A 20,356-nucleotide genomic window follows, 5' to 3' on the forward strand; every position below is an offset into this window, starting at 1 on the left:
GGGGGTGAAGGGGATGAGCTCAAAAATCGAAACTATATAATTTCAAGAGCTCATAAATAGCTCGTAATTCTGCCGCAAAAACCGCTTCAATATTCCTATTTTTAAGTAGTGGGGGGTTGACTCAGCCCCCCCCCCCCACTAAAGTATCAAATTCCTGCTCAGTGGAACGAGCTCAAAATTTTTAGTTTGCGGAATATGAGAGCTCATAAATAGCTCATAAATCAGGGCTATTTGGTTTTTGATTTTTGAAAGTGGGGGGGGGGGCAGCTCAACACGGGTCTTGTACAGATCGAATGTAATACAGTCATTGTAAGTCTAAACCAGTCCAATCTCTTATATTTTTCAACCAGAAACGTTAACATCTTCCTGGATCCCTCTTGCCTTCTATTTTTCCTCTTTGATTCTTCTTATCTCGGAGTCATGCTAGGTCGCCCTAACGTTGGCTATTATATTGAAGAGTTGTTCACTGATTCATCTAATTGAAATTATTGTTCTTCGCTGAGTATTCCTGTCCAATCTAAAAAATTCTTAAGACATGACATCCGATTCCCTCCAATTCCTCTGCGGTCCTCGATTTTATCTTTCATGATAGGCTGAAAGACTCTGTATCGGTATCCTCTAAGAGCATGATGAAATTTGTCTTATTATAATAGTTTTAAATAACTCACGAATAGTCCTTACTCCGTGGCGTTACTCCAACGTTAGCAACCTCCATCCAATTCTCCACGCCCATCGCCTTAGGTCTCCTGCTATATTATCTCGCCACCGGAGTCGAGCGCGTCCGCGTGGTCTCCTTCCAGTTGAGACTTCCTCCCACACCAGTCTTACTGTTCTTTGGTCAGAATGTCTTCTGAGGTGTCCCGCCCATTGGAGTCTTCTGGACTTTATTTCTTTTATGATGTTGGGGTCTGGGTAAAGTTCTTCGAACTCTTTGTTAGTTCTTATCCTATATCGACACCTGATATGAAAAACATTGTATCTCCACTTACAATGTTTTTCAACTATGGCTTAAATAGCATCTATAAACGGTAACCTTCAATTTGGCTAAGAACTTTTATCCTATCTTATGTAATTATAAAGTTATTTAACAAAATAACCTCATTGTAAGTACAAATTTTTGATCACTGGGTGGAAAAAACGTTGTAACCAATGTTACAATATTAAATTTTTTTATTATTGATGAAAATTTTTTACTAAAACATTGTAACATGGGATACAATGTTTTTCTCGAAACATTTATTGAGTAAGTTTTTATAACTGCATTGTAAGTTGTGATACAAGAAAGCAAGGCAAATTACAAGCATATTACGATGAAAAACATTGTAAGTCAATTTACCATGTGTTTACATCCAATACTTAACATTTTGTAGGGATAACGATCACTGAACGAAATAGTATCCTGTTCTTACAATGTTATTATGACTCATTTCGCAGTGTTGATTGTTGACAGGAATAGATTTGCAAAATGCAAGATTGCAGAACTTGAGAATTTATCGAAATTTCTGGGTAATGACTGTTAAACTTTTAGTTCTTATATAGCTACTGGTTCGTGTGTTAATGTAAACATATCTAAAAATAAACGTGCGGTGTAAAAATTTAGTGAATATTAACACAATTATTGTGCTACGAATTTTTTAAATAAGAAAAATGAGGATTTTTTCGATTTAGCTATAAAAGACAAAAATCTCAAAGACAATGATGGTACGTAATCTTGATTATAAACTAATTTAATTTTAAAGAGAAACATAAGGGGGTAGGGGGTAGGTAAGAATAGTGAGAAAACTAATAAATATTTTTGAAAAATTTTGACGCAAAATCAAAGATTACCTACATTATTACCGAGGGTCGAAAGTCCCTTAGAATAAACAAAAGTTTCTTTCGAATGAAATATTTGAAATTAGAAATCACACTAAATTTTCTCTTTTTTTTCATCCATGTAACTTATTAAAACAAACTTTATAGATGTTTTTAGACTTTCGGCCCTCGGTAATAATCTAATCTTTCATTCTGCGTTTAATTTTTTTAAAAAAAGTTTACCTATTAGGTTTCTCAGGATTCGAAAAAAAAATTAATGCATTTAAATTCCATTGGACCAAGATTTTGCGCCTACCCCCTTAACAGTTTAGTATAGATTATTAGGTAGGTACTATTAGTACTAAGTTATATCAACCTTTTTTCATCAGTTAGGGGTTATTGCATGGGATGAAACCACAGGTAAAAAGGGGCCTAATGAAATAAGTAGTGCGCTATTTGATTTTATTAAGAGAAAAGTTGCTCGTGGAGCATTAGAGTTTAGATTTTATTCAGATTGTTGTGTAGGACAAAATCGAAATCGAATAATATTTTTGATGTATATTTATGCAGCTAAGATCATGAATATTATTATTACACACACGTTTTTTGAGGTGGGCCACTCTCAATCTGAGGGTGATTCAATGCACGCCTTTATTGAGCGAAGAAAAAAGAACCAAGTTGTTTATGTAACACAACAGTGGTATACACTGATAAGGTGTGCTAAAGTCACAGGAAAACCATACGATTTGAAAGAACTAAGTCAAAATGACATCTTGGACTTTAAGTCAATTTAAAGAAAATACCGAATTGGGATTTATATATAGATAAACGCCAAGATTTCTGGTCGAAAATACAATACGTAAAAATGTAATATAAAGAACAACCACATATTATTAAGATAAAAAGGGTTCAAAAAAGGGTTCAAGGCAGGTTTTGTTTATATTCATCGTAACACATATTATTAGTTTTCAGTACGATCTTATTTCTGATCAATTATTATCGTTTATAAACTTAGAATGCAAACCAAAATCGAGCAAAAGGGCTACCAAATCCAGGAATAAAAATTTTCACGATTTATGGGAAGTACAAATTCCTTTAGCATATATGGGTTACTTCCCATAACAACCTCAAAATATAAAGATCTTGTTGCTTTGTGCTCTAGTAAAGCTATACCAGAGCAATATTGCAGTTTTTAGTTAAATCTTCCCCACTCTCAACAAACTGAATATTCGGATGATGACTCTGAATAAAAGTTTGTTAGGGGTTAATTTTGTTTATTTTTTAATAGAATATAAACTGTTTTATAATTTGTAAATGTTCATTTTGTAATAAATAAATCTAAAAGATATTATTTTATTTACCTACTACTTGTTAGTATTTATGACGTAAATTCTTAAATACTACTTGTCTGAGTAAAAAAATCATGTTTCAAGTAAAACCAATAAAACAAATTAATTATAATCTCTTTATTTGGATATTTACTGATTAGTTACAATTTATATGCACCTAACCAAAGAAACATACTGTGTTGAAATATCATTGTATGAACCACTTACAATGATCTTCACCTAAAATTCTGAAAAAATTTGCTATTGTAACTCGACCTAAATCAGGACCAGTAATGTTGACAACAATGTGATATGTAAAAGTGAAAAGCTGAGAAAAAGATATAAAATATGGATTAAGAACATTACAAAAAATATATAAGCTGACACAGTAAAAAAATAAAATGTTTTGGAAATTTCTTTAAATCGCTCTCCTGTAAACTAAGCAAAAGTGAGTTACAATGTTTTTCATATCAGGTGTCGATATTGTCCTGATGCTTTATCCAGCACAGGACCAAAGATCTTCCTTAGGATTCTTCTTTTCCAAACAAGTAGTCTCTCTTCGTTTGCCTTTGTTATCGTCCACGTTTCGCTTCCATACATCACAACGGGTCGTATGATTGTTTGATAGACTTGCATCTTCGTACGTCTTGTTAGTTGTTTTGATTTTATAAGGTTTTGGAGGGCAAAAAGACATATGTTGCCGGCCTGTATCCTGTTGTTTATTTCTTGTGATCCGTTATTGTCTTCAGTTATTTTTGTCCCAAAATACAGTGAAACCTCAATAAGTCGGATTAATCGGGACCGCGGCCGATCCGGGTTATCGAAAATTCGGGTTAGCCGGAAAATATTGTAAAAATTAAGAAAATATATATAAACAATAAACAAATACACTTTATAATTATTGCAAAAACATGAAATACATATTTATGCTCGGCACATCTAAATTACGTACAGTTATATACAGTAATACAAAATTGTTTATTTCGTGGTAAAAAACTCAGTCAAAGTGAAAAAATGTTTGTTTTGTCTGATGAAAATCGGTCCGGGTTAGCCGGACGTCCGGGTTATCGGAGGCCGACCTATCAGGGTTCCGCTGAACTTGAATTCTCTAACGCGCTCAAAGTTAAAGTCATCGATGGTGATGTTCTGACCAATTCTGTCTCTGCTTTGGTTATTGCGGCTCATATACATTTATTTCGTCTTGTTTTCGTTGATTTGGAACCCCATATTCTCTGCTTCCTTCTCGAACCTCACGAAAGTCTTCTTCATCCTTAATCGTGTGTTACTTACTAGATCGATATCGTCTGCAAATGCCAGTAGTAAGTTTGGTCCTTCTCGATGAAATACTGTATTGGGTTTTTCGATTCTTGCACTTCTGATTCTGTGCTCCAGAGCTAAATTGAAGAATTGTGGTGAAAGTGCATCTCCCTGTTTTAGTCCATTGTTTATTTCAAATGCCTCCGAGTATTGTTGTCCAACTCTCACCTTACATCGTAACTGTTCCATCGAGGAGAAGCGTTGTACAGTTCTATATACAAGCTAATTCAAGACATTTGGCGAAAAGAAACAATGCCAGCTGAATGGAAAGAAGGAGTTATTGTACCAATACACAAAAAAAGGAAACAAAAAGCAATGTATTAACTACCAGGGAATAACACTCCTAAACAACACCTATAAAATCCTTGCAAACATCCTGCTAGAAAGAACCAAAAAATACACAGAAGAAATCGTTGCAGATTATCAATGCGGATTTAGACCGGGCCGCTCTACTATTGACCAGATATTCACAATAATCTGGACAGCGATGCAGGAACTTGGCTTTCCAAAAAAAAAACTAGTCAGGTTGATATGGATGTATGGAACTCACGAATAGCATTTGCTTTATTTCACATAGCTAAGTTGGTCTGAATCGCTATTCTGGATATTAGAAGCATTTTTCTATGTGACCACATCTGCAAAGTTTTTAGACGATTGATCGTATCAGCCTTCAGAGTTCAGATCTCTGTGCCATGTTACTACTATGTAGAAATATAGGATTTGGCCACTCTTTAATGTAAGTTTAAATTTAAGCTGTGATTACAGAAGAATGATTTAACTTCTAGAAACTTTTGCAACCTGCTGCAATTCTGCATTGGATCTCTTTACTTGGGTCTTGGGGCTATGGGTCTATAATGTAGCATCCCAGATATTTAAAGCGAGTAACTTTCTAGATGTTTTGTTGATCTATCTGTAGGGAAGCCTGTCCATATGTTGCCGACTAAATATCATAATAGACGGAGAGGCAGCGCTGAAAAATCTCTTTGAATTCACTGAAGCTAGATTTTTCACAGTTGATTACTGTGAGTGTGTCAGGGCCGTAACTACCATTGGGGCAACCGGGGCAGTGCCCCGGGGCCCCCGGCTAAAGGGGGCCCCGCAGGAGTCCCCTTTGATTGGCCGAGATATTACATTGATTGACAGAGATTGACATATATTTTAATGAGGAAAATAAAAATATGTATTTTGAAAGCCGACCCCAACAAAATATTTTCAAATGACACAATTTTTAAAAGACCTTTTAAAAATAACGCATCACAAAGTTTTAATTTTTCACTGGGGAAATTAGTATTTTCGACTAAAATGCAATTGGAATAGAACAGGGGCCCTGAGGCCTGAGCTAAGCTGGGACCCCCGATACCTTAACATAAAGATTTAAATTATTACTTGAGAAATTAGTTATTTCGGCGTAATAAAACCTAAAATGCCATTGGAAGAGGGGGCGCTGAGCTGGGGCCCACGAGAACTTTCGTAAAGATATAAATTGTTACTGAGGAAGTTAGTTATTTTGGCGAAATAAAAACTAAAATGCAACCGGGATAAGGGCCCCAGGTCGCAGCTACTTTGTCTTAACCAATTTAGTCCAGACCACGTCATCTTGGTACGTGAAAGGAACCACATGGTACCACATATTGAAAAGAAAGATAAGGGTAAGATAGAATCAGCACATTAGGATCAGTCCCACCAGTACACTGACCAGCTTCACAGAGTGTGTTTGGCTCACACTGCAGTTGCTTAATGCACCTTAAGGTGCATTTACGTTCGCTTGGTTATTCGTTCGCTACAAAGTAAGACCATTTACATTGTAGCGAACGAACGCATTGGTTGATGAACCGTCCGCAATGTCAAATACAGATGAAGATGTAATCATTAGCGCTGTTAATTTTATAGTTATTGCAGGACATGCTGAAAACAAAAGAAAGAAGAGAGTGTGGTGTTCATACAGGCGGAAAAATGCGTTTTCAATGGGTTAAATATAAAACATTTTTCCGAACCCCCCCCTCCCGATGGGGGTACATTCCCCAGACCTCCCAGTAGGGGGCCCACATCACGTTTGCCCCGGGGCCCCCCAACATCGTAGTTACGGCCCTGGAGTGTGTAGAGAAACATACTGCGGTCGGTCAAGCGAAACGTAGAACAGGGGTTACTGAGAGGGTATCAAAGTTGCTTTCCTACGAAGGTAATTATTTCCATTTACTAAGGCTGAAAATCAGTACACACATTCTAAATTAAATATAAATAAAAGTTATTATATAAAATTAACATGAAGTAAAACTCCCTAGTGTAGTTGGTATATTTAATAAAAATTCTAAAATTTTTTAAAAATCCAAACGATTACGTTCATAACGTTTTCGGACCTATCAGTCCATCATCAGTGAACCTAAAAGTAAGTAATCTCACTTTTGAAAATAATGAAATTTTGAATGTTAAAAATTGAAAAGTGTGGTTAAGATTACTTACTCTCTGTCCTTGCTAAACATAGATATATAATACTCTAGATTGCGCCCTGTCATCTTAAAATGGGTAACGGTTGCGACAGAGATAAATGAGCCTATTTGGTCGGTAGTCTCTTTTTAATTTAATGGGAATATCGACGACGTGACTATCCCACTTTATCGAGTAATATGTGTTGACAGTTGGAGCGGGTGGTGACGAAAAATGGTCTTTGGTCTTCGGACGTGGATAATCGTGGTTCGAATCCCATACCAAACTTTACCTTTTTTATTTTTATTTAATCAACATTGCGTTTATTAGATATTTTTACATCTGAAAAATGGACCTAGTAAATCTAGCAGATAATAAATGTATGTATAGTAAGTTAATATTGGAATACATAATTTGTGAACTGCATAGTAAAATAAAAGTCATTCGTTATTAATATAAATTCGTCCTTATTCGAATGATGTAAATAATGTCTGTTTTGCTTCTATTTTTTTTTAAAATTGTAACAATAGTTTCATAAATAAAAATAATGTCTAATTACTTATAATTGAATCGGTCATTTCAAAAACAGCAAAGTCCACAATTTTCAGAAACTAACTTTTTGAGAGGAATAGACTCCTTTAAGATAAACGTTGTGTGCAAAAACGTCACCAGTCCAGTAAAAACATTAGGAACAAAACTAAAATATAAATCTGAATTTTGATGTCATCCATTTCATCCATCTTTCGACTATACAGGGTGTTTCATTAATAATTGTCCATATAGTAACTGGAGAAACCTTAGCACAAAATATGAAGATTTAACCTAAAACACTTAAATAAAATGTGGTTCCTTATTGAGTTACAGGGTGTTTTATCTAAAAATTTAAAAATTATTTTTGCTCAGCATTTTAAAACTATTCGACGTATCCTTTTCATACTTAGCAGAAAGTGCGACTACAATACACCCCACTAAATTATTATAAACAAACGTTTCTAGTTACCACCAGAGGCGTACGACAGGGGATAGTGAATGGTTTACCCTTCTCAAATTCTACGCCAGTGGAGGAATTACTATTTTCGTGCCATTTTTATATTCTCCAATATTTTCTACGTAAATAATATACTCTTCATTGGTAACGATAAAGTCATTAGTTTTCGAGATATTTGAAGTTCAATATGAAACGGCACAGTTATTTTGATTAATAATTTATGATATGATTCATATGAATAAAATTTTAAAATTATTTCTACCCAGTACTTTAAAACTATTTGGCGTATCCTTATCATACTTGGCAGAAAGTGTAGGTACTGAACACCCTACTAAATTAAGATAAATAAACGTTTCTAGCTACTACCAGAGGCGTACGACAGGGGATAGTGGTTGGTTGACCTTTTCCAAATTCTACGCCACTGACGAAATTGCTATTTTAGTGTAATTTTTTGATCTTCCAATACTTTTTATGTAAATAATATTCTGTTCATTCGTAACGATAAAATGATTAATTTTCGAGATATTTGAAATTAAAAATGAAGCGACACAATACATTAATCAAAATAACCGTATCGTTTCATTTTTAGCTTCAAAGATCTCGAAAACTAATGACTTTATCGTTACGAATGAAGAGTACATTATTTTCATAGAAAGTATTGGAGAATCCAAAAATTGAACTAAAATAGCAATTCCGCCAGTGGCGTAGAATTTGGAAAGGTCAACCATTCACTTTCCCCCGTCGTACGCCTCTGGTAATATCCAGAAACGTTTGTTTTACATAATTTAGTAGTTTTTGCAGTATCTATACTTCCTGCCAAGTATGAATAGGATACGTAGAATACTTTTAATATGCTGAACCAAAATAGTTTTTAAATTTTTAGATAAAACGGCCTGTAACTCAATAAGGAGCCACATTTTAGTTAAGTGTTTTAGGTTAAATCTTCGTATTTTGTGCTAAGGTTTCTCCACTTACTATATGCACAATTATTAATGAAACACCCTGTATAGTTAGTTTTCTTTGCTTTTCTGTAAAATTAGGAATATGTGACTCCTGTTGTTTTTGAAATGACCGATTCAATTAATAAATCGATGGTACATTATGTTGATATTAATTATAGGTAATTTTTTACGAATATTTTTAACAATTACTTTATACTATTCTACCATTAACTTATTAAAAAAAATAACATTGGCTTTTATATTTTTAAAAATCTATAGGTACCTACACAGATTTTCTTATTTGTTATAATATATTTCTTTGCATAGATTTATTTTAGAGATGAAATAATATCTAATAAACGCAATATTGATTAAATTAAAAATAAAAAAAGTAAAGATTTGTATGGGATTCGAACCACGATTATCCACGTCCGAAGACCAAAGACCAGTTCTCGTCGCCATCCGCCCGAACTGTCAAAACATTTAAATAACACTCGATAGAGTAGGATAGTGACGTCGTCGATACTCCCCTTGAATTAGAAAGAGAGTACCGACCTAATAGGCTCATTTATCTCTGTCGCAACCGTCACCCATTTTAAGATCGCAGGGCGCAATCTAGAGTATTAGATATCTATGTTGCTAAATAGCCACAATGCCAAACACTGGTTAAGATGTCTGTTCTAACTACATATTGAAATAATTTATTGAAATTTATTTTACAAATTTCAATATGTAGTTAGTCCAAGGATCATTTTATATATCATGCCGCTATCATACGCTAAAACCTTGGGGGTGGTTGCCACCCCATCTCGGGAGTGGGAATAACACAAACCAAATTATTTTCCAATAATATCTTTAAGACCAATACAAACCGAGATACGGCATGTTAAAAGTTTTCGTCAAATGCATAATTTGAAATATTCAAAGCCAAATAATGGGAAAAATTTGAATTTTTCGAGGAAAACTTGAATAATCTTTTTTCAAGTATACAATTAGACCTTTCAAAAAAAAATTACAAAAAGTTTCTAGCATAAAAATTAAGCGACTTATAATCAAAAAAATGTCGGTACCTGCTTTTCTCTACGAAAAAATCAGTGAAAACCACCCCCTAACTACCTTCCTAATTCAAAATTGGTCTTCACCTTTCTGTAGTTCATTTTATATTTATATTAGCAATACACTCAAGGAGTTTGACCTATTTAGAGTGCCTAATTTTGGAAAAATTAGAGTTTAAAGAAAAATTGATTTTTTGCAATTTGGTATTTTTTACCTTTTACTTCGAAATATTTCCGAAAATACTGAAGATATGAAAAAAATTATAAACTACCAGATTGTACCTTTTTTAATGACTAAAATTACCATGTGCATAGATTTTCATTACAGTGATTAGTTAGCCAGATATAGCTGTTTAAAACCTCTATTTACCAGCAAACGCCCCCTTATTCGAGCCCTTTAAACCCGCCCCAATTTAAAACTAAGGCATATTACGGAATTTAATTTACACAGTCTTACAGCTCTTTAAAAATCCAACAAAATCATTTTTGAGGGGTCTCATTACTGAGAGGGTATCAAAGTTGCTTTTCTACGAAGGTAATTAAATCCATTTACTAAGGCTGAAAATCAGTACACAGTGAGATATAATATTTTTCCAAAATTAGGCATTTTAATTAGGTCAAACTCCTTGAGTGTATTGATAATATAAATATAAAAGGAACTACTCAAAGATGAAGACCAATTTTGAATTAGGAAGGTAGTTAGGGGGTTGTTTTCACTGATTTTTTCGTAGAGAAAAGCAGGTATCGACATTTTTTTGATTATAAGTCGCTTAATTTTTATGCTAGAAACTTTTTGTAATTTTTTTTTGAAAGGTCTAATTGTATACAGTGGAACCCCGATAAGTCGGCCCCCGATAACCCGGAACTCCGGCTAACCCGGACCGATTTTTATCAGACAAACATTTCGACAATAAAAATGTATTGCTGTTACAAAATCTCGTGAACCTAATTCATTCATTTGGTGACGTCAATATACGAACGAAACGATTGAATCCGACATTACTGAAAATATCAGGGTGCAGATGGGACCCTGTCGCGCAATTCGCAGCAAATAAAATAGTCGTATGTTTTTGGCTTCATTTTATTTCGGTTATACATACATACGCATTTTCAAGGTTCACGAGGTTTTGTACCAACTCTATGTAATATAATATTTGAGAGATAATGGGTATTTGTGTAATTTGAACTACATATACCATAGTAAAAATGACTCATGGCACACCACATTCATTGTCGTGTTATCGAAAACAACAGGCACCTGTATTATCCTTTATTTATTTGAAACTGTCTTAGCATTGTTTAGAAAAGACTATTAAAATTCTTTTTTTAACAGTGGTCTTAGTCATCACTGTTATTAAATAACATAACATCAGAGACGGTATTGTGTGTAGTAAAGCCGTAGTGTTCGCTTCCGTTCTAAATCGTTCGTAAATCTATTCAGATTTTGTGTGCGTGTCGTGCGTCTATAAGGGCAACAAAACGTAAAAATGTTGTAGTGACAATGGAAAAGAAACTAGAAGCATTAAGTAGAATTGATAAAGGTGAATCTTGCAGCATTATATGGTGTCGGTACATCTACAGTATCGGATTGGAAGAAAAATAGAACTAAAATCGAAGAATTTTTTTTTCAAAATGATAACAAAAGACAGTTTGGACAATCGGTGCAAAGCTAATAAAGCTAAGAATGAGACTCTTGACGACGCTTTGTATGTGTGGTTTTGTGTGGAATGCGAACGTGGTTTACCAGTGTCTGTGTGACAATTATAACGGAGTTTATCTGTAAGCATACCATATTTTATTAATTTTTACCATTATCTCCGGCTAACCCGGATTTTCGATAACCCGGATCGGCCGCGGTCCCGATTAATCCGAGTTAACGGGGTTCCACTGTACTTGAAAAAAGATTATTCCAGTTTTCCTCGAAAAATTCAAATTTTTCCCATTATTTGGCTTTGAATATTTCAAATTATGCATTTGACGAAAACTTTTAACATGCCGTATCTCGGTTTGTATTGGTCTTAAAGATATTATTGGAAAATAATTTGGTTTGTGTTATTCCCACTCCCGAGATGGGGTGGCAACCACCCCCAAGGTTTTAGCGTATGATAGCGGCATGATATATAAAATGATCCTTGGACTATTCCCTACCTTCTGTGAAAATATCAAGTAAATCCATGCTGGACGAAAGAATTGCGAGCCAAAATGCTTTATTTACTCAATCGACTATTGGGGCCGACCGACCGGCTCTGTCCCGTCATACAGCTGACCGACTATAATAACTTTTAATAAGACGGGATAATACCCGAAAGTTGGCTGTATACCATCTAGTTAAATAAAATTAACATGAAGTAAATCCCCTAGTGTAGTTGGCATATTTAATAAAAAAAATCTAAAAATTTTAAAAATCCAAACGGATTACGTTCATAACGTTTTCGGAATTATAAGTCCATCATCAGTGAACCTAAAAGTAAGTAATCTCACTTAATAAAATTGAAAAGGGTGAAATTTTGAATGTTAAAAATTGAAAAGTGTGGTTAAGATTACTTACTCTCTGTCCTTGCTAAATAGCCACAATGCCAAACACTGGTTAAGATGTCTGTTCTAACTACATATTGAAATTTGTAAAATAAATTTCAATAAATTATTTCAATATGTAGTTATAACAGACATCTTAACCAGTGTTTGGCATTGTGGCTATTTAGCAACATAGATATATAATACTCTAGATTGCGCCCTGCGATCTTAAAATGGGTGACGGTTGCGACAGAGATAAATGAGCCTATTAGGTCGGTACTCTCTTTCTAATTCAAGGTGAGTATCGACGACGTCACTATCCTACTCTATCGAGTGTTATTTAAATGTTTTGATAGTTCGAGCGGATGGCGACGAGAACTGGTCTTTGGTCTTCGGACGTGGATAATCGTGGTTCGAATCCCATACAAATCTTTACTTTTTTTATTTTTAATTTAATCAATATTGCGTTTATTAGATATTATTTCATCTCTAAAATAAATCTATGCAAAGAAATATATAACAAATAAGAAAATCTGTGTAGGTACCTATAGATTTTTCAAAATATAAAAGCCAATGTTATTTTTTTTAATAAGTTAATGGTAGAATAGTATAAAGTAATTGTTAAAAATATTCGTAAAAAATTACCTATAATTAATATCAACATAATGTACCACTGATTTATTAATTGAATCGGTCATTTCAAAAACAACAGGAGTCACATATTCCTAATTTTACAGAAAAGCAAAGAAAACTAACTATATAATCGAAAGATGGATGAAATGGATGACATCAAAATTCAGATTTATATTGTCAGAAAAAATCAGTGAAAACAACCCCCTAACTACCTTCCTAATTCAAAATTGGTCTTCATCTTTGAGTAGTTCCTTTTATATTTATATTATCAATACACTCAAGGAGTTTGACCTAATTAAAATGCCTAATTTTGGAAAAATATTATATCTCACTGTGTACTGATTTTCAGCCTTAGTAAATGGATTTAATTACCTTCGTAGAAAAGCAACTTTGATACCCTCTCAGTAATGAGACCCCTCAAAAATGATTTTGTTGGATTTTTAAAGAGCTGTAAGACTGTGTAAATTAAATTCCGTAATATGCCTTAGTTTTAAATTGGGGCGGGTTTAAAGGGCTCGAATAAGGGGGTGTTTGCTGGTAAATAGAGGTTTTAAACAGCTAGGGTCAATCAGGGTAAATGGAAACTAGGGGTAATTGAAAACAGCTTAAACTCTGTATTCAAACATCCCGCTTATTAATGTGCAGTTTGTCTGTTAGTTGTAGCGGCAACACTGCTCCTAACATTCTATAATATTTCATGGCGGTGAACGATTAATGCGAAAGTAAGCTAATTTAAATTATTTACTACCATATAATTTGACGAGCAAACCAAGCAATGGAATAAAATAATCTCGTTTTCATTATTAAATATGTTTATACTGTTAGTCTTAGCATGTATCATGGTAAACAAATGATATGTTTAGATGTTGTTTTTAAGGTTAGCTAAATAATATTGTTCGTTTGGGAACTAGGAAGTGTTCCCATTTACCCCATCTAAATAATACGTTCGGGGTAAATGGAAACACATATTTGGGGTAAAAGAAAATATGTTTCCTTTTACCCCAAACAATTTGTTGTAACTCTAAATTGTTTCAGATGCCACGAAACTACGATAGAAAGAGATCGGCGCGGCCATATTCAGCAGAAGACTTACGAAAAGCAGTTGCTGACGTTTCAACCAATAATTTAACATATCGGCAAGCTTCTGCTCTCTATGGAATACCAATTTCTAACATCTTCAATAGAATTAAAGGTCATAAAATTGCTGAAGGAAAACTAGGTGGTGGAAGAAATCCCATTTTCACACCTGAAGTGGAACATGATATTGCTCAATGTGTTATGGAACGATCGAAAATGGGCTATCCTTGTTCAAAAGATGAATTGCTTCAATTAGTGCAGAATTACGTGTTACAAAATCATATAAAAACGAGCTTTAAGGATGGAAAACCTGGACACGATTGGTATATTGGGTTCATGTCCCGCCATCCTAGGTTAACCTTAAAGAAAGCTGAACATCTCCAAAAGTCAAGGATGTTAGCAAGAAACCCAGAGATAGTTCATGATTTCTTTGATAAATTGGAAGAAGTAATTTCATTTTACAATATCCTACCATCATTTACATTTAATACTGATGAATCTGGATTTAGTTCGGATCCTTCAAAAGTCCGTGGCATAGGCATAGGCAAAGGAAAAACCTTAAGTCGAGTTAGCGGGGGTTCAGGTCGAGAAAACACCACAGTGTTGGCATGTTCAGCAGCAGACGGCACAATACTTCCACCTCTGATCATATTCAAAGGAGCTGCGGTCCAGGCTCGTTGGACATCACCCGCCGCTTATCCTGGTACTCTGTACGCAACAACGCGAAATGGATGGATGGAAGAAACACCTTTCTTTTATTGGCTGCAAACTTGTTTTATACCCCATGTGCGCAAAAAACGTTTAGAGCTGGAACTACCAGATGCAACCGCTCTACTTCTATATGATGGTCACAGCAGCCACGTAAGTCTACGCATAATAGAACTTGCTATGGAGGCTAATATTCAAATTATCAAATTTCCTAGCCATCTCACAGATCCACCCCGAAGGTTTTAGCGTATGATATAGAAAATGATCCTTGGACTATTCCCTACCTTCTGTGAAAATTTCAAGTAAATCCATACTGGACGAAAAAATTGCGAGCCAAAATGCTTCATTTCCTCAATCGACTATTTGGGCCGACCGACCGGCTCTGTCCCGTGATACAGCTGATCGACTATAATAACTTTTTTATTTACATTTAATTTAGAATGTGTGTACTGGTTTTCAGCCTTAGTAAATGTAAATAATTACCTAAGTAGGAAAGCAACTTTGATACCCTCTCAGTAACCCTTGTTCTACGATTCGCTTGACCGACCGCAGTATGTTCCTCTACACACTCACAGTAATTGATTCAATAAAATTGTGATTTGACTAGGACAGTTTTGGGGTAGTTCTGATTTTTTTCATTATATATGGATTTTGAGCTGCTGAATCCGAATATGAGGTTTGCGGACAAAATTTCTTGCCGGAACATTGAAAAAATCGCGAAAAAAGCGAAAAATTTCAGCTTTTTTCCGCTTTTTTGCACAAATCTCGAAAACTATTAACTTTTACTAAATGGTCTGTTAACAGAAATTAAAGTACTTAAAATTATCTACAAATATCACTATTTACTTTTTTTTCAGACAAACCGTTCGGTCTAAAGTACAAGTTGAAAATTTCCAATTTTTAACGGTCTCGGCAAAACTCACTTTTTAAATTCCAAAACTTAATTTTTTATTAGAATGCTGTCATTTGATAAATTTCTCCTAGTTTTCTGTACAAATAATAAATGTTAGGTCATAGGTATGGTATGTCTCTTGTGACAGCTTCCATGAGTCCATTCCGTCCTAAGTGGCCGGGAATGTCTTTGCTTTTCCCTTAGAGCCACAGAAGATCAGGCACAGATGGAGTCACAGTTTCAGTTGGTGTGAACATTTCCTTCGGATCTGTTATCTTGATTTCTGATAAACCTTGAAGTTTTGTCCTTTTAAAATGAATTAGTTGAACAGCTCCCTGACTTCCATAAACCTCAGGTGCGGGTTTCTTTTTTATCCGAGGAATGGATTGCTTAGGAGCTACTGCATGTTTTGGTGCAATACAAGATATGCCACATATGACGTGAAAAGTGTGGTATTCGTCGATTGTATGTACGTTAAAACCAGCAGTATCGTACACCTGCTGTGTAAAGCACGGCAGGTCAATTTTCTGCGGATCGCCTGCGAATGCTGACACTTCCAGGCGAGCAGCTTCAGTATAGGATAAACAAAACCCAAAGAGGAAACTACATCAACCTATTTTCTTGAGCCGTATTTTTTGTAGAGAAAACGGCCAACCCTGCAAGGAATGGTGAGACCAATTATCTGGGCCTTACTGCCGCTACAAGACTTTGAGCAAGCTCGTTGCTTATCTGGAAGTGTCAGCAATCACAGGCGATCCGCAGAAAATTGACCAGCCGTGCTTTACACAACAGGTGTTCGAAAACGCTGATTTTAACCCTTTCTATGCCAGGCCTTAATTTGAAGGTTGGTCCCTCAATCCCAAAGGTTTTTTCATGCTTAGAGTTCCATTGCCTTATATATACGTCGCATATAAATAAACAAATAAATGACCAAAACGTGTTTTTAATGTATTTATTTTTAACCAGCTTAAACATGAAAAAATGTAACTAACTTAAAAAAAATAATGTAATGTAAATTATCATTTACAGTAATCTTTTGTGTGGTACTCCTCAAAACATGACACTACACAAAGGCCGACTCCGCATCTTGCACACATGTATCTCGATTCGTTTTTTTTTCTGTTGTTTTCTGTGGCTACAAACGCTTCAACTCCTAGCAGCTACCTATAAGCGTTGCTACCAGTGCTACAATATAGCATATATATCTAAAATATGTGAACAAATATATACGGCAATGGGTCCACATGACCTGTCTTTGGTGGCAACATTTTGAGGCTTTCGGAACAATAATCTAACATTTTCGGACATATTTCTACGGCACTGGGACACCAATTAGTCTAAAATTTTATAAGCAACGCATATTTTCGGCTTTGGTAAATTGAGACTATAACACCTTGAACGTATATATACGGCGGCTGGGAATACAGACGCACTTTTTCAAAAACGTATATATGCAGCGTTGGGATAGAATGGGTTAACGTACATACAATGGACCGATACCACACTTTTTACGTCATGGGTGGCATTTCTTTTATTGCACCTAAACATGCAATAGCTCCTAACCAATCCATTCCTCGGCAAAAAAACTAAACCCGCACCTGAGGTTTATGGAAGTCAGAGAGCTGTTCAACTAATACATTTTGAAAGGACAAAACCTCAAGGTTTATCAGAAATCAAGATCCGAAGGGAATGTTCACACTAACTGAAACTGTGACTCCATTTGTGCCTGATCTTCTGTGGCCCAAAGGCAAAAGCAGAGACATTATCGGTATTTTAGGATGGAATGGATTCATGGAAGCTGTGAGAAGAGACATACCATATTCATATTATGAACTAACATTTATTATTTGTACAGAAAACTAGGAGAAATTTATCAAATGACAGCATTCTAATAAAAACTAAAGTTTTGGAATGTAAAAAGTGGGTTTTGCCGAGACCGTTAAAAATTGGCAATTTTCAACTTGCACTTTAGACCGAATGGTTCATCTGAAAAAAAAAGTGAATAGTGATATTTGTAGATAATTTTAAGTACTTTAATTTCTATTAACAGACCATTTACTAAAAGTTAATAGTTTTCTAGATTTGAGCAAAAAATCGGAAAAAAAGATGAAATTTTTCGATTTTCTCGCGATTTTTTCAATGTTCTGGCAAGAAATTTTGTGCGCAAACCTCATATTCGGATTCAGCAGCCCAAAATCCATATATAATGAAAGAAATCAGAACTACCCCAAAACTTTCCCACTAGGGAGCTCGTAGGGTACAAATTCACTGAATCAAATCAACTGTGAAAAATCTAGCTTTAGTAAATTGAAAGAGATTTTTCAGCGCTGCCTCTTGGTCTATAAATATTGTCTTAGAATTATTCAGTTTTATATCCAATGCTCTTCCTGTCGTGTTTATGGAATCCAATAACACTTCAATTCAGTTCACCATTGATTTTCATTCCAAAGTACATATCTTGTAGATATCCGAGTAGATATTAAAAAATGAATATGAAGTACCCATTAACAAAATTAGATATGCGGATGACACTGTCATCTTAGCGGAAAATATTGGTGATCTTCAGAGGCTGGTGACCAGAATAGCGGAGTTTGGACAAGAATACGGTCTAACAATGAACGTCAAGAAGAAAAAGTTTATGAGAATATCAAAAACTCAAAGAAATAACGAGAATCTCTTTATAAACTGATCCAATATCGAACTAGTCGACCAATATTCATACCTTGGAACAATGCTCAACTCCACAGGTGATTACATCCAGGATATCAAAATCAGAGTAGAAAAGGCTAGAACAAATTTTAAGAAAATGAGAAAAGTGCTATGAACAAGAGATTTGGAGTTAAAGCTAAGAGTTAGGTTGAATAGATGCTACGTTTTCTCGACTTTGTTTTATGGAATGGAAGCTTGGGCCTTAAATGCGGCATCAATGAAACAATAGAATCATTCAAGCTGTGGGTGGACAGAACATGTCACAAACAAAGAGGTTCCGAGAAAGATGAATAAAGAAATGGAAATCTTAAATACCATGAAAACAGGTAAATTAGAATATCTCAGACATATTACACGTGGAGAGAGATACAACTTGCTCCAATTGGTTATGCAGGGAATGTACATCAAATGAGAACTACGTAGAACAGAATGAAGTAGGTAATGGAGTAGAACCTCCAACTATAGAGGAAGTTCTCGAAGCTATTAAGGCCCAGAAAAACAATAAAACTCCGGGAGTTGACGAAATACTAGCAGAACTGTATAAAGTAGGTGGCGATCACCTAGAAAGCACTGGCGAAGCGTCCATGTAACCACTGTTACCATTGGTAACAGTTAAAAATCTTGCAAATAAATATTTTATGACTACTATGAAATAATTCCATTTATATTTTTTACCAACAGAAATATTTGTTAATACGTAGTACCTACCTAATTCAGTAAATAGCCAACTAGACGCACGAAAATATTGGCGAGATTACATGTGAATACATTTGAATCCGTTGCACGTTATTATACTCCGTTACCACTTCTAGTTCTGGTAACGAAAGATGATTCTCGCTATCGATCGAGACTGAAAATTTTGAAGGAATGACGGCTCCAGAGATGGCGCGACCACGCTGTGTATATCAGTATTGTCACCATTTTACAATATGGTAACATTAGTTTAGAAGCTATTCGTGCATTTGAACATGGAAGAATGTTGCTCCGTAATCGATCAACTACTTGAAAAGTCATTATCCTTGTATATTTTTTTTATATATAATTTTAATAGAAAATAGAAGATTTAAAATATAAACACTAGTTTTCAAAATATGTTCTGTTCCCTACTTGTTTATTTTTGATGTCAATTTTATTGTAGAATAATCTGTTTAGTTTGTTTATTATTTATTGTTATACCTATTACATGCATATAATACATGTATACATAATTACATGCATATAATTTGGGAATAGTGATTTGTTTAATTTTATCTCACATGATTGAAAACAAAAACTTATATTTGGGAGGTTCAAAATAATTGTTATCTACTTTATGTCACATTAAGTTTTTAGTTTGTGAAAACTGTCATTAAAGATAGCAGTGCGTGAAGGGTTTAAAGTGTGCGTGAAGTAACAATGTATTTTAAATGGGATTTACTTTTTAGCACACTTTCAATGGGTTTTTTGGCACACTTTCATATAATCAAGTATCCTTAACTTTCGCGTTCTCCTATTTATGACAATATGAGCAATGACTTATAATAGGGTGGCCGAACGTCCCGAAAAAACGGGATTTTCCCGTTTTTTAACGATTTGTCCCGGTGTCTCGAAAAAGTCTCTCGGGGCGCCTAAATGTCTCGTATTTTTTCTTCAATTTCAATTGCTTCTTCAATTTCTGCATATGTTTTCATTATTATTTCTCCCTCTCTTATTACATTGTGGTCCAGTATTGTTCTCATTATTGTTCGTTCAAATTTCGGAATGCTATGTTCCTCTTTCTTATTAATATGTTCCTCTTTCTTATTAATCGTCGTTGTTTCCATCCCATATGTATCAACAGGTCTTATTAAGGTATTATATTGGTTCATATTATACTTGTCTTGTTTCTCAACAGATTTCTAATCATTCCATATGTTTTTCTGCCTTTCAGAATTCTTTCTTCTGTTCTCTCTTTTCCGGTTTTCCATATTGTTACTCCCAAGTAGCTAAAGGTGGAT

The 20,356-nt window shown here is 34.6% G+C and overlaps 2 protein-coding genes across 3 annotated transcripts in view; one reads left to right on the top strand and one right to left on the bottom strand.

Moving 5' to 3' along the window:
- Positions 1 to 15,266, top strand: part of LOC126881494 (uncharacterized) — a 76,959-nt gene extending 61,693 nt beyond the window's left edge. The window contains exon 2 of the mRNA XM_050645784.1: positions 14,030 to 15,266. Within this exon, the coding sequence (XP_050501741.1) occupies positions 14,030 to 15,025 (996 nt within the window). The 3' untranslated portion in view covers positions 15,026 to 15,266. The remainder of the gene's footprint in view (positions 1 to 14,029) is intronic.
- LOC114330337 (regucalcin-like) overlaps positions 1 to 20,356 on the bottom strand; it is a 144,534-nt gene that overhangs the window by 20,749 nt on the left and 103,429 nt on the right. The gene's annotated exons all lie outside the window — the stretch shown is intronic.

This window comes from Diabrotica virgifera, chromosome 3, assembly GCF_917563875.1.
Source record: "Diabrotica virgifera virgifera chromosome 3, PGI_DIABVI_V3a".
Classification (NCBI taxonomy): domain Eukaryota; kingdom Metazoa; phylum Arthropoda; class Insecta; order Coleoptera; family Chrysomelidae; genus Diabrotica; species Diabrotica virgifera.